General features: G+C 46.9%; 1 protein-coding gene across 1 annotated transcript; it reads right to left on the reverse strand.

The window, feature by feature from the left end:
• Positions 1-783: 783 nt before the first annotated feature.
• Positions 784-12,564, reverse strand: atp2a1 (ATPase sarcoplasmic/endoplasmic reticulum Ca2+ transporting 1). The gene is made up of 21 exons (XM_084570515.1): positions 12,309-12,564; positions 11,762-11,779; positions 11,518-11,600; positions 8,310-8,414; positions 7,105-7,243; positions 6,525-6,605; positions 6,347-6,432; positions 5,975-6,130; positions 5,740-5,881; positions 4,597-4,763; positions 4,416-4,504; positions 4,230-4,332; positions 4,003-4,134; positions 3,020-3,145; positions 2,713-2,931; positions 2,523-2,634; positions 2,231-2,454; positions 1,930-2,150; positions 1,290-1,492; positions 1,123-1,208; positions 784-1,036 (listed from the first exon to the last, which is right to left on the reverse strand). The coding sequence occupies exons 1-21, from the start codon at positions 12,424-12,426 to the stop codon at positions 815-817; spliced, it is 2,832 nt and encodes a 943-aa protein (XP_084426641.1). The 5' UTR covers positions 12,427-12,564; the 3' UTR covers positions 784-814.
• Between the last annotated feature and the right edge of the window lie 2,990 nt (positions 12,565-15,554).

Below are 15,554 nucleotides of genomic sequence, written 5' to 3' on the forward strand. Positions count from 1 at the left end.
GTGATGAATATGGATTTAAAGGTCAAACTCTCGGCTTTAATTGAGGGTATTTACACCCTAGAACAATTTATAAACACTGCCCTTCATGTTCAAATGAAAGCTAATAGTCTATAATTTAAGCATGTTTATTATATGACTGTAACGTCAGTATGTTTCAGCCAAAACATAACAGTTATGGACCTTTCCAAATGCATTTTCTTTCTAAAGCGATGCACGGTGCAGGAGCGTCAGGGGGAATACCTTGTGTGGTTACAGGGGTATGGAGGAGGGGCAAACGGGTTTAGACTGGAGTGTCAGAAAAGGGATAAATACATCCGAGGAGAGGAAAGTTAGACAAAGAGTAAACAGAGATTAGAGGGAAGAGGCTGGGAGATAATTAAAAAGAGAGAAGGGGAAGAGAGGTTAACAGTTAAAATACATTTAATCGGGAACCGTTCCCGTAGTGATCCCATGTTTGCGCCTCTTTTGTTAAAGGCTTACCCTCCAGATATGTGCGAGCCACAAACTTAAGAAGCTCGTCGATGAGAATGACCGGGAAGGAAAGCTTCAGCACCATCAGCCACTGCTCCACGTTCAGATGAGTGAGCTTGAAGATCATCTGTGGACGAGAACGATGAATAAATCTACCGGTTAAAAACTAGAAGTACCTAAAGAAACACTTGAAATCCTGTTTGGTGCAGGACGCTTACAGGCAGGGGGTCGACGTAGATGATCATGAAGTGAAGGGACATGGAGAGGCTCATGGCGCCCACCAGCCAGCAGTTGCTCCAGGGCGGCATGCGCACCAGGGACTGGTTCTCAGACAAGCTGGGAATTAAGATGGATGGGAAGGCACAGAGGTCAACATATGGTCTGTTGTAATATGTTGTAAATTGCAGCCGTAACGCTCTACGTGTTCAGACCTGTTCAGAGCGTTGCACATCTCGATGGTGACCAGCACAGACAGGGCCATGGTCATCGGTGGAGCAGACTCGAACACCTCGCAGTGGACGCCCTCAAAGTCCTCGTTGTCCTCGCTGCACTGCATGAAGTGAGACTAACGGGAGAAGACAGAAGCATGAAGAGTCGCTGCAAGTGAAAGTCTCATGATGATGAGATGTTTGGTGAGACAAGTTCACTAACCAGCTGGTGGAAGGTGACCATTGGGCCCTCGTCGCAGTACAGGAACCACCAGGCAGCTGCTGCAACTGTTGCTGCACCGACGTAACCTGGAAACCGAAAGGGAGATTGTCATTTTACGAAGGATCGAACCGTAAAACAATCAGAGGTCACAGTGAGCAAGAACTCACCTCCAATGGCCATATATCTGAAGAAGAGCCAGCCGGAGATGAGGGGCTCTTTGGGGGAGCGGGGGGCTTTGCCCATGATGTCCAAGTCAGGGGGGTTGAAGCCCAGCGCTGTGGCGGGCAGACCGTCAGTCACAAGGTTGACCCACAGGAGCTGGACGGGGATCAGAGCCTCGGGAAGACCCAGAGCAGCAGTCAGGAAGATACTAAAGGAGGAGGAGGAGACGGTTTTATTAGATTTTCTATCCTTGAAGCGAGTCCACTCAGGCAAAGGCTGCACCCAAACAACAACAAACACTGAACGGTGCGTTTAAAAGAAGAGAAAAGTTTCTTGGAGACAGCGTCAAGGAGAAAAATAGGGTTAGGGAGTTTATGGCAGCGTTGGAGCCAAGGTACCAGCTACCCTCTCCACACTACGTTAACTTTGACAGAAAGAGTTATTGGACTGAATCCAGTCGACTCTAGGAAGAAGACAAGGAAAGACTTTAGGAAGCTACAGGAGACCAACTCTAGGTCATTTAAGATCGGATGGGACGATACTCAATATCAAAAGATCGGAATCGGATCGAGTCTGTCCATGACGAGCTGAAGATCTACTTATGTTGCCTTAAAACACCCGAGAAGTTTGACGCCGTGTCCTCACCAGACGACCTCGCCCACGTTGGAGGAGATGAGGTAGCGGATGAACTGCTTCATGTTGTTGTAAATGGCTCTGCCCTCCTCGACGGCAGACACGATGGAAGAGAAGTTGTCGTCAGCCAGGACCATCTCAGAGGCAGACTTGGCAACGGCAGTGCCAGAGCCCATGGCGATGCCGATCTCCGCCTTCTTCAAGGCGGGGGCATCGTTCACTCCGTCACCGGTCTTTGTGAAGAGGGAAAAACGAAAACAATCATCATTCAGTTCCTTTTCCAAGCACTAATTAACTCCTCGTTTCTTCTCACCATGGCAGTAATCTCATCAAAACCTTGCAGGAACTCGACAATCTTTGACTTGTGTGACGGTTCTACTCTGGCAAAGCAGCAAGCCTTCCGGACGGCGTTCTTCTGCTCATAAGGAGGGAGGTCATCAAACTCGCGGCCCGTGTAGGCCCTACCGGTGACGTCCTCGTCCTCCTTGAAGATGCCAATACGGCGGCAGATGGCCACGGCCGTGCCCTTGTTGTCACCTGGAAAGAAAAGATTTAGTCTCCTCTGTTTGGCTTGATTTCTTTTAGTGTTTAAGTGATTTACTCACCAGTGATCATGATGACACGAATACCGGCGGCCCTGCACAACTCGATGGAGCTCATGACTTCCTTGCGTGGAGGGTCGAGCATGCCGACGCAGCCCACAAACGTCAAGTCGGTCTGCAGGTGCAAAAGCAGGTTTAGTGAAAGCAAGAACGTGATGCCGTAGATGTTTATCTTCACATCTCATTCGGTCACCTCGTAGTCTGCAAACTTGGTGGAGTCCTCCAGGTTCATCTCCTCCTTCCTCAGAGGAGTGTCACGGGTGGCGAGGGCCAAACAGCGGAGGGTGTCGCGCCCGGTGCCCCACTCCTTGATGACGGACATGATGTGGTCTTTGACCGGGCCGGTCAGCGGCACTCGGGTGGTACCGACTCGGACGTAAGCGCAGCGATCGATCACTCCCTCTGGAGCACCCTGAGGACACAGAGAAGACGTTTGACTTCTTGTCTGTCACGTTTAAATATTCCTCGATGATGTCCCTTATTTTCTGTGACATTCTCACTTTGACAAACATCTTGTTTCCCACAGGAGCTTTGGCCGACTTGGCTGGAGAGCAGAAGACTGACATGGACTTCCTGTCTCTGGAGAACTCCAGGGTGAACTCCTTCCTCATCAGCTGCTTGATCACCTGCGAAGAGAAAGAAGGTAAACTGTCTAACAAAGCTGCTGCAACAAATAGTCTTTAACCCTTTATTCGTGGTTTTCTGAGACCTCTATTACTAATATTTACCTGGAAAAATAAACTGTTACAACTGTTATCTGCCCCCTGGTGGATTTATCCATGCTCTGCAGTCAGCAGCTTTTGGCAGCCCTTTACAAAATGGCTGCCTCCACGGACTGACTTTAGGTTTTTGCAGGGTTACCGTAAGAACTGGTTTTCCAGTAGCCTTCGTCTTTTGGACAATCACAATTTGGCTTCAAATCACCCAGACTACAAACACTGCATGCAATCTCAGTGGGTTCCAGTGCTTGTGAAACTCAACGAGTCAGGAACGTCTGAATGCATTAGCCATGCTTTCCATGGAGAGGGAACTAATCCAATTTGAAGATCAGCGACTAATGTCATTTATATAGTGAGTTTCTGTAATTGTAAATCTTTATTCTATATCTGCTGCACTTCAAATGCTGATTGTGAAGAGTAATGGTAGTTTTCTTTACATCCAAAGCCACTGAACTGAAATGGCAGCCATCTAGTGGTCGCTGCTGGTCATGCAACCTGAACCGAAAGGCAAAACTTAGTTTAATCATAGACCAGGTTTACTTCAGTCTTCAATCTGATGAATTTAAGTCTCCTCTAGCTTTGTCTTCTCTGCTAAAGGAAATATCTGTCTCTTTATCTCTGTGACAATCACCAACCAGGTGCCAGGAACCGTAAAAATTTGTTTTGTCAATGCTGCAAACAGCTGCTGCATCTGGAAACTGAATATAACAATAACCTGAAAGACATTTGGACAAACACTTCTACCTAACTCCTCAGATACTTACAGTGCAGCAAGCGTTGGCTCTCTCCACCTTGGACAGGCCACGCACATCAGAGTTGAAGACGTTCATCTTCTCCACCAAACAGCAAAGAGCCGTCTCAGTTGCCTCACCCACTTTCTCATAAATCCCTTTAGACTGCAGCAAGGAGAGATAGGGAGGAAATTAATTGAACATGTTCAAGCTGTTTGTTAAACATATAAGTCATGAAAAAGAAAAACTGCTGCCCAGACCTCGTTGTAGTCCAGAGAGGAGTCGTTGCACAGAGCGCAGATGGTGGCCAGCTCAACCAGCCCGTCGTACTGTCCACACTTCACGAGCGAGCCGTTCCTTGTTCTGCCAGGGAAAAAACAAAGTTTGACAGAGATATTGATTGTTGTTTAGTGTTCAGTTTATGTGTTATTGCCGTCTTCACTTACACTTCTCCCTCGGGGGTGTACTTTGAGCCGGAAATCTCAAACTGACCGAGGGCGACGGTGTCACCGTCGACTTTATCGATGACAAACATCTGCGCGAAAACGAAAATATTAATCCACCTCATTTTTGATTGGAAATGCACAAAAATGGTAATATCTGCACATTTGCATACGAGCCGCCCACCTTGGTCACACACATCTGGTTGGTGGTGAGGGTGCCGGTCTTGTCGGAGCAGATGACCGAGGTGCAGCCCAGGGTCTCCACGGAGGGCAGGCTTCTGACGATGGCGTTCTTCTTGGCCATACGGCGAGTTCCCAGAGCCAGGCAGGTGGTGATGACGGCGGGCAGGCCTGCGGGGGGAAGCAGAAGACATAATACAGGTTACTTTAGTTTGAAACGAGGACAGGTTGTCTGTCCAACACCACCTGGGCCTCTAAAGCCACTTGGCGGGCTGACAGTAGTGGTGGTGGTCCCTGCACTGGAGTCCACCCAGACAATTGTGTCCTCCAAAGCTATTCCTGCTGCAGACCAGTCAGTCCTCCTGCACCTGGAGGGAGATGATCTGTGTTCGCATTCTTGGCAAAAATCAGCCCCAGCAATGAAGCGGAGAAGCTCTGGAGAGAGTCCAGTTCGGTGACATTATCATGGCATCTGTGTTTGCAGATGATGTTGTCCTTTTGGCATCTGCGACGTCCGTGATGAGCGCTGGCAGAGTTTGTTTACAGCCGACAGGAAGGAGTTGAGCTGAGCTTGTTTTTGTCCCGGAGAACATAATTGGCTTCAGTCAGCAGATAGAAAAACAGGATTTTCTGAATTCAATTGCCTCAAATGAAGTAATGAGGCATTTTTTTCCTACATTTTAAAATAGTTGATCCGTTTTCTGACACTAACAGCGCCGCTTACATTTATTTATTCAAGAAAACAAATCATTTGTTCATATCAGTGAACCTTTGTTTACAGTATTTGCTGTGACCTCCTTGTGTGCAGCAGTTACCCGTAACTAAACGTTTCCGGTAACTGCTGACCAGTCATCTACAGCAGATGTTGGTGGGTTTCCTCACATGAACTGCTTGCTTCAGGTCCTTCCACTACATTTCTATTGGATTAAGGTCAGGACTTTGACTTGGCCGTTCCTAAACATTCATCTTGTTCTTCTTTTGTAGAACCACTTGTGTTCTTGGGATTGTTGTCTCGCTGCATGATACCTTTCTGCCAAATAAGGGCCACCAACTCTCGTCTAGGGTGTTAGTTTGAGACCTCACTACACACAGCAACAAAATAATGGTCAATAAACAGACCGTACCTCAAAGAAATCAAATAATTTACCTTCAGGGATGGCGGCCACGGCCAGAGCCACGGCAATCTTGAAATAGTAGACGGCCCCACGGATCCAGGAGCCCCCGTGGACGGGGTCATTGAAATGACCGATGTTGATCATCCACACGGCCACGCAGATGAGGGAGATCACCTGTGGGATGAGACGTCCACATTTATCAATCACAGAATTAGGCCACAAATAAAATAAATAGATAACCGTCAGCGTGTGGCGATGAAGCTCCACCTTGGAGAGCTGCTCTCCGAACTCGTCCAGTTTCTGCTGCAGAGGCGTCCTCTCCTGCTCCGTGGCCGCCATCTGGTCACGGATCTTGCCGATCTCGGTGGAGACGCCGGTCGCTACGGCGATGCCAGTGGCTTTACCGGCGGCGATGTTGGTGCCCTGGACGAGAGTTTGGAAAGAGAGGGCACTGTTAGGAAGATTGGAATCGGCTGGACTGCAGATATTCGTGGTGTAAATGGACTACAGGGTGAACCTTTAACCTTTCCAAATATCTTCAATATTATGGAAGAGGTTGTAGCTCAAGAGGTGTCAGTTAATTGGTTAAGGAGATGATGATGATGATGATGGTGAAAGGCCACCAGGCCTGGAACTCACAGAGAACAGCATGTTCTTCTTGTCCTGGTTCACGGCCCGAGGGTCTGGGACCGGATCGGTGTGTTTGATGACGCTGACGGACTCGCCTGCAGAGAGGAGGTGGAGCGTTCAGGGTCAAATATTCATCATCATGATCATCGTTGTCGTTATTAAACATCTGTTTGTGTGAAACTTGTACCGGTGAGAATGGACTGGTCCACACGGAGAGTTGTGGACTTGATGGAGATGAGCCTGATGTCAGCTGGCACTTTGTCACCGACTAGAAAAAACAGATCATTTTGTTAGTTTAAATGTACAAAGACTTTCATGACAGTCTGACTGCAGCAGGGTGGAGGAGGAGGAGGAGGTGGAGGAGGAGGAGGAAGGGAGGGGGGGTTGATTGACTGGGTTTAACACTCTGGACGGATAGTGTTGTTGTTGAAAGCTGATCCCACAGTGAGAGTGAGAGGGAGAGGGAGACCTTGGGGAGATCATGATGTGAAAGGAACAGGTGTACGGCAAACAGAGGGTCGTCAGAGACACACGGGTCCACGTGGAGAGCATTTATACTCGGCCTGGTTTCTTTGTGCCGTCCTTAAAAGGACCCGTGCTCATCCTGAAGGACGCCGCGGCTAATGTGCACATGCTGTTCTGTTTTCTCATGGTTGTGTTGCACAGTTTGCGTTTGAATATTGTTTTCTGCCATTTAGAATTTCCATTAGTCTTTATTTTATCTGATCTATCAGGTAAAGTAAAGTAAAGGGGAAGGGGGATCTTACCAGAAACCTCCACCACATCACCAGGGACGATCTCCCTGGCCTTGATCCTCTGAACGCTCTTCCTGTCCGCCCGGTAAACCTTCCCCATCTCGGGCTCGTACTCCTTCAGGGCCTCGATGGCGCTCTCTGCGTTGCGCTCCTGTTGCATAAAGCAAAACCTTTTAGTCTTTTGTTGTGCATGAAAATCTGTGTGTGTCTACGGCTCTAGAGTTAGTCAAAACATCAGAATTTAAGGAGCATGCTGTGGCCTCAGATTATTGTAAATCTTCTGGAATAATCAGTCTGTGAAGGTTCTCAGTCGTCCAGGTCATGGTCTACGTCGTAGAAAGTCAAAAGTCAAAAGTCTTTGACTTTGACTTTCGTAGCCTGGAATCCAGATCAACTTCCTCGCCAACAACATTTCTTGTGGAGGAAAGTTGGTCTGGAGTCTTTCTGTTTGGGAACTGATTACGCTTCTTCAAAAATCTACCGTACCAGTCAAATATCTGCAAATTGGTGAATGCTTAGAGTCATCTAAATGTTTTAAAAGATATCAGTTAACGTCAATTAATGCAGAACAGTCCAGGAACAAGCTTCCGTAAAATGGAGGGACTTCCGCCATAGACACTACACTTCCCACAATGCAACACGGCCTTTCCCCTTTCGTCTAGTTCCCCTTTAACTTGTTTGTCTGAGGTCATCTACGGCTGGTGTCTAGGAAAGAAAACCAGAAGTCTGCTCGGCTCAGTCTGTGGTTTCTTGCAAAGCTGCCTCCGGCCACCTCAAAGTGTAAAGCCCAACTTATGCCAGCTGCCCTCCTCCATACCCCCCCCCCCCCCGTCCCATGTGTGAATCCTTGTGCATAGTTTCCAAATGACTGCCGCAGGGTTTGATGTGAACCCCCCCCTCCCTCCCTCCCCATCGGTAACATGATCGTCCCTCTGAATTTACCGTCAATTGTATAGAACGATTAAAACCTTGAAGGACCCTTCACTTCCACTCAGGGCTCGCCGGCTTAACCTTTTCACCCCTCCCCTTTCCCCCCACCTCCTCGCTGACGTCATGCCTCCCCGTTCTGGCTTCCCTTGAACTTTCAAATCTCGGCCTCTGGAAGGAGCGTGCTCTCGGTAAAGGACACGAGGCCGGTGATTTATTGTGCGTGACTGCTACCGAGTGTATTCAGGCGCATTTGACGGCGGGTATGTGTCCTTGCGATTGTTCCTGACCTGCCACACTCCCACGATGGCGTTTGCGATGAGGATGAGGAGGATGACAAAGGGCTCCACGAAGGCAGTGACGGTTTCTTCGCCTTCCTCGAACCAAGCCAGCACCTGAGCCGCCACAGAAAGACAGAGTTAGTTAGTTAGCTGTGATGATGAAAAGATTAAATATTCAGTTTATAATCATCTTAAAGAAAGTTCTCACATTTTAGAAGGAAACACCCTGAGTATAATTATTACGATTATAACACTTTTGGTGGTTGAATCTTTGCAAACCTCAAACATTTCTACATTTCTGTATAAAAATGACTCAAAACATCAGCTGACTCCTGAAAGTAGAATGAAAACCAGTCATTTGTTCATATCTGAGTTGTAAAACTTAGTGAACCCTTGTTTCCAGTATCTGCTGTGACCTCCTTGTGTGCAGCAGTTACCCGTAACTAAACGTTTCCAGTAACTGCTAATCTGTCGTCTACAGCAGTTTGGAGGAATTTTAGCTCCGTTGCTTCAGTTCTGAGATGTTGGTGGGTTTCCTCACATCAACTGCTTGCTTCAGGTCCTTCCACAACATTTCTATTGGATTAAGGTCAGGACTTTGACTTGGCCGTTCCTAAACATTCATCGTGTTCTTCTTTAACCGTTCTTTTGTAGAACCACTTGTGTTCTTGTGCTCGTTGTCTTGCTGCATCACCCAGGTTCTCGTCAGAAGCAATTTGGGCTTTGAAATTAACTTTTGCGACTCACTGATATGTAATATTGGCTCATTTTCCTGAATAGATAAATACACTAGTATAATATTTCTACTTTTAAGACTTGTGTGAAGGTCCGCTGATGTTTTGAGTCATTTTTATGCAGAAATATAGCAAAAAAAAGGTCATATTTCCCTAAAAACCATCTTTAAACATGTCTCCATTGGTTTATATAAATCTCTACGAGGTTATACTTATAGATTTATATTTGCTCTGCACCTGTTGCTCACAGTGACGCTATTATCTTTTACTGCTGACTGGCACAAAAACCTGCGGCTATTTCGGACACTTAACGAAGCGCCGCCTGGTTGTCACCCCCCCTCCATCCACCACCACCACCACCACCTCCTCCACCCTACATGTGAATCATGAACCTGAACCTATAGTCGAAACACACGTGTGTTGCTGACCCTGTTTTGGAAAAGCGTCCATGTTGACATTGACACAGATTAGCTGCAGGCCAGCGGAGCACAGAGCTCCGGTTCCTCTCTCATTGTGCTCGGCCGTCGAAAACCTTCGGCGTTTCCACATCTTCTCTTCTCCTTCTTTTTTAAAAATAGACCTCTGACTCTCTCTCTCTCTCTCTGTCTCTGTCTCTGTCTCTGTCCCTCTTGTCTTTCTCTGTCTGTCTGTCTTCACCCCTGCTTCTCTTCAAAGACACAATCGATCTCCGCACCGAGCGTCAGAGTCTGTCAGCACGTCGCACAGCGCCGGCATTCCTGTGTGTATGAATAGATTGAGCGTGTATTTGCAGTATTTAGTGTTCTCTCTTTTAGAAACCATAGACGACTCTGAATCTATCGCTCTCGTTTGTCATTGCAACAAACAATGCCATTGTGCAACCCTATCCCCCCTCCCTCCCTCCCCCTCTGCCTCTCACTCTCTCCAGGCCATCCCTCGTTCCTTCCATCCCTGACCTTTGTCCAAGGATACTGTTTCTCGCCCTGGCTTGAGACTTTCTTAAAATAAAGCTCCTGCCATGCATATGTGCGCACTCTTTCTGCCTTTCTCTTTACCTCTCTGTTCCCCTCTCTCTCTCTTCCACAGCCACCAGGCCTTCTAAGGCCAACGTGACAGCTGTTCATGCGGAGGCCAGAGGGCAGAGATCGAGGATTAAGACAATGCGAGCGGCCGACTCCCCTGCACAAAAGTGTTTTGGGGAGAGTGGCGGGGCGAGGGAGGCGTGACGGGGAGGGATTCCTCGTGTAAATGAGAGCAGGTCCAAATGCAACCCAATGACTGCGACGAGGACACGTTTGTGTTACGACCCGGCCCGAGGACGCAAACAGGAGACAGACGTCAGAGTCACCCATCAAGGTTTTTGGAATATAGTTGTGAAAAACTTCCCAAAATTATGACTTTTTTTTTTGCAAACCTTCACATTTTCTCCTCAATCAGAATGATTAACTGGACTTACCAGTTTCTGAAAGCTTTATATTAGTGTTTGATGTAGTTTTAGAGCATCATTGACACCTGAGTTTATTGGATCAAGGTTTGGGATTTCATCAAGTTGGAGACAAATTGGCAGAAAATGTCTAAAAGTCCCAGATGTGGTGTCTGCAAAATTTTAAATCTTTGCAAATCTTCACATTTATTGCTTGATCAAAATGATTTACTCACTTTCTCATCAATCAGTTAATCAATACACTGACTCATCAGTCTCTGAAGTTCATCACAAAACCTCACATATGTGTTTTAAATTGTTGTAGAGTGTGTAAAACACATAATCTTGGTGTAATTAAGATCCAAAATTAAGAGACTTGATCACGTTGGATTAATTATATTGATCTGCAAAGATTTGACCACATAAAGTGTTAAAATGCGTTGATGAAGACTTCCTTTCAGATTATTCTAAACTTATTATTTTATCATTTAAGGCATATAGGCGTCTGCCTCCGTTCTCTTCAGCCTCGTCTTTCCTCTGCACCTGCTCAGGTGTGACTGGTTCAGATAATTAAACCTGTGCACGACGAGTCAAAGACACATGCTCTGCCACTGAGAGGCTGCAGAATGAGCTGATGACACAAATCAAGCGTCTTCCAGGATTCTGATTATTAATCTGGATTAAATTCAAACATCTGACTGGACGAGCTTCTTGAAGGTCCGTGCAAACCTCTCGGCTTCAACGCACCGGATGCATTTTGCAAAAATAACTATGATCGTATGATTTGTCGTGGGACTAATGACACATAAGCTTCCTGACACTGATTCCTTTACACCACCTGCTCTAGGTGACTTCACTGTTTCTTTCTTACCTTCTTTTACTCGTTTAATTTCAATTTTTCAGGTGAATTTTAAAGAAACATCCTTTCTATTATTACTGCTTCTTCATCTTCGTCCTCACTAGTGTCGTGTCTTGTTCTGACTCGTTTTATGGACCTTCTGTAGCATCTTTACACAAACCTGTCTCCCTAAACGTCTGTGAATCCAGACAACATGGTGAAAAAAAAAAAACAACAACTCACAAATGAGATGCAGGCAGCCAGCAGCAGGATTCTGACCAACAGGTCCTCAAACTGCTCCACCACCAGCTCCCAGATGCTCTTTCCTGAACAAGAGGAAATTATTTTATCCGTTAATTTCAACCGAGGAGGCAGGTGTCAAAGAGTCGACCTGTCATCACAGGAGACAGGTGTCCGCTCGGACAAACGAACGACAGACGTGCAGGTTTAAATTTTAATTGAGAAATGTAAAAGCAGGTGGACTCACCCTCCTCTGCTGGCAGCTCTGTTGGCAAAGAGAGAAGATTGGACATTAAAACCACAACGTTTACACAACGAATATTGTCTTTAATGCAAGACAATAAAGATTATGCACAATTTTCATGCTCATTATTATTGGTTCTGTTCAGATCTTCCTCTGACTTCATGTATTTACACTAAGAACCATGTTTCCTCTGCTACGACAGGTCTGAAGGCCTCTGATGCTTTCTGCATTTCACTTGTGCAGCTTCTTCCGCAAAGTTAAAAGTCGTTGACCTTGAGTCAAGGATGAAACCTTTGCCCCGTTCTCTAAATCCTAATAAAACGTCTCCATCTAGACTAAAAGCTGACACCTTGATGCACCTGCTCCACAAACATAACTCCCCCTTTTTGTGTCAGTCAGATAGTTTCCCTTAATTAAACTGTCATCTCAAAGTCAGAGCTGGTTCGTCCCTCAGTGTCTCTCTCTACACTTTCCCGTCTCCCTCCAAACTAAATCCACTGCTCATTCACTTTCTTTCCACTCTCCAACGCTCCATCCATCCACCCCTCACCGTTGAAGCCATACTTGTCCAGGCTCCTCTTGACCTGATCGGGCGACAGGCCGGTTTCTTCGGTGACGCCAAAGTAGGACAGGACGTCCTCCGACTCTTTGATGTGTGCGTTCTCCATCCTCTCTGAAACGGAGAGGCTTCAGGACAAAGAAACAAAAAATAATAAAAAATCAACACTCTCTGATCAACCTGCTGGCCTCGCACTCACAAAACAAACGGAAGCTGCGTTCACCCACCACTCTCTTGAAGCGTGGGATTAAAAAGTGGAAACCCCCCCTTTGCGTTCACACTTGCTCTCTCTCTGCCACCTCTCCTCTCTGAGCCCTGGACCGACAGAAAGTGCAACCCGGCAAACTGTTCCGAAAAGTTTTATACAGATGAAAAAGCGGCCTCATTGGTGCGCGCTCCCCCTGAACTCACCCCTCATTGGAGGAGAACATCGCAAACAGGTGGGCAGGGAAGGCCCAGTGGTAAAGAATAGGCTGAGGGGAGGGAGGACGGGAGGGAGAGGGAGGGGGGGCAACAACTGCTGCAGAGGGGGCAACTGGAAATAAGATGTGCATAAGAGAGCGCGCACGGTCAGGACAAAGACGACAGCTTTCTGAATGAGAGGACACTGATGGGCACATGTAGCTTCACATGTCTGCAGACACTCTCTGAGGCATTTCAGATATTTCTATTTATGAGCCGACGGCAAAGTTTCTCCAGAGGCCCCAGAGTTTATTTACTATTTCCTGCAAGAGAAAGCTTTGAGGTGCTTTTACTTTTCATTTTACGGCATTTTAAAGTGACAGCTACCGTCAAACTTATTCCAAAATATGGATCATCTCCTCAAGTCATGACACACAACAAACAGCTGGTTCTGATCCAGCGGTAGTTAGAGATCCGTTAGAGCTGCACCGAGCGAAAAATGTTAACCCGCGTGTCTCTCTGTCAACGCCGAATCTGCCCCCGCCTCTGAGTGTTTCCCCTCTAACCCACTGCGGTGTCGTGGGCCCAATGCTCAAGGCTCAAGGTGGCTCACTGACATTTAGCTCAATCTCCCGTAGGCTCAGGTTACCGAGGCTCTTTCTGAGCTCTGTGCTCTAATGCTAATACGACACAACGGCGGCGTTAATGCTGCACCACGGCACACGCATACGCCGCACCAGAGTTCCTGAAACTTTAGCATCGTTACTATAGTGACGAATGATCGTGCATGTGAAATTATTTGAACAGATTCTCTTTAATTAAAGTTATTTTAAGCCTCTTCTTCTGGTCCAGGTGCAGATCAGTCGACTCCCCTAACTGGTGCTGTGCACCAGTACACCAGGCCCAATATGAATTTATCAAGAAGGAGCCGCAGTCAGATCAAATTAATCTGTCGGCTATTTTTCAAATAACAGTAAGTTTCTGCAAGATGGTGGAACATGTGAGCGTCCTTCTTTAACATCAAATTAGCGGCTGCTTGAACACAATCATAAATTAAGAATGGTCTGAGAGTGATGGTGAATTAATGCTACAGCATCCAAACAGCTTTCGTGTCTTCGTTTTCCTTCCCTATCTTTGTGTTTATTTTGGACAGTTTCCCCCGTTCAACCTTCACCTCAAAGCGATTATGCGCGTAATGGTTTGCAGCGGCGACGGCCTCAGCCATGATGTAAGGGGGTGAGTGTGAGAGCTTGTTGGCAGGCGGCTCGGTGTCGGGGCTGCCCGCTCATCGTCCTGATGGATACAGGAAGCGCTCCGGGCGAGGACGGCGGCCTGCGCCAAGAGCGGCGGGCCCGGCGCGCATCGCATTATCAGATGAGGCAGGGCAGCTGGGGCTCGAAGTGCCCCACTGTAACTGTACCTAAAGCAGCAGTTGTGTTCCTCTGGTATAAATAGTGCGGCGGGCATGTGGGCAGGCAGCTATGACACAATGGCAGAATTTCAGTGTTCTTTCGGGGAGGTTTGAGAATGTGACACCCTGCAGGAGAAGACCCCCCCCCCTAGATGCTGGGCTGAGGCTTGAAGGTCGCGACAAGGTGGAGATGACAAAACAGAAATGATCCCGTCGTTGGAGCTGTTAAATAAAGCTCCAAACAGGAATGAACTAAAATTATTAAATATGAGCCACATGGAGTTAAGTCCAACGTCTTTATTTCCTCTTTATTATCAGAGATGTTTCTTTACTCTGAGGATGGAAGCTTCTTTGTCTCTAAAATAAATTAGAATTTAACGTCAACAACCAGCTGTTGATGGTTCTGATCCAGCGGTAGGTAGAGATCCATTAGAGACAGCAGCTGGTACAATATGCTACTGTTTCTTTGGGCGTTCCCTGTCAGAAACTCGTCCTTTCCTGTCCTTCAGGTGCAGGTGGACAAGGTGAATCCTGGCCAGAGTAGACCTACACCTGAAGGATAGGAAAGGACACTTCTTTTGCAAAGAGAAGACAGACGGATGGTTTTGGAAGAGGAGAAAATAACCATTGATCTCTACCTACCGCTGGTTCAGAACCATGAACAGCTGTTTTCTGTGTGTGCGTCACGTCATTGATGGAGATGATCTCTTATTTCTTGATCTCCACCCAGACAAAATAGAACCTAGTTGTTGTTTTTTTTTGGATATACCACGACCTGGACGACTGAGAAACCTGCAGAGAAACTTTGCAAGTGACAGACTTCATGACTTTGTTCCAATTTGTGACGGAAACGCTGCACCCTAGGGTTTTGGAGTTATTAGACTAATGCAGCAAGGTGTAGGTGGACAGGTGAATCCTGGCCAGAGTAGACCTACACCTGAAGGACAAAGGACACTCCTTTTGCAAAGAGAAGACAGACAGCTTTGAAAACGGAGCAAATAACCATGGATCTCTAAATACCGCTGGTTCAGAACCATGAACAGCTGCTTGCTGTGTGTGTGTGTGTGTCATGACTTGAAAGCCTAGTAATAAAACCTAGTAAAAGAAACCAAACTAGTCCAGGTGCTCTTTGTTTTTTAGTTGTTTTTTTTTGGACATACCACGCCCTGGACGACTTGAGACACCTGGACAGAAACTATGCAACTGAAAGACTTCATGACTTTATTCCAATTTGTGACGGAAACGCTGCACCCTAGGGAATCCTGGCCAGAGTAGACCTACACCTGAAGGACAAAGGACACTCCTTTTGTAAAGAGAAGACGGACGACTTTGAAAGAGGAGCAAATAACCATGACTCTCTACCTACCGTTGGTTCAGAACCATGAACAGCTGTTTGCTGTGTGTGCACCATGACTTGATGGAGA

Source organism: Chelon labrosus (assembly GCF_963514085.1).
Source record: "Chelon labrosus genome assembly, chromosome: 21".
Lineage (NCBI taxonomy): Eukaryota > Metazoa > Chordata > Actinopteri > Mugiliformes > Mugilidae > Chelon > Chelon labrosus.

Bases quoted from the DNA above. Each gene is read 5' to 3' on its own strand.
- atp2a1 (XM_084570515.1), bottom strand. From the start codon at position 12,426: ATGGAGAACGCACACATCAAAGAGTCGGAGGACGTCCTGTCCTACTTT. The intron at 6,433-6,524 runs GTACAAGTTTCA...TCCTCTCTGCAG, and splicing joins GGACCAGTCCATTCTCACCG to GCGAGTCCGTCAGCGTCATC. The intron at 2,151-2,230 runs GTGAGAAGAAAC...CTCTTCACAAAG, and splicing joins TTGATGAGATTACTGCCATG to ACCGGTGACGGAGTGAACGA.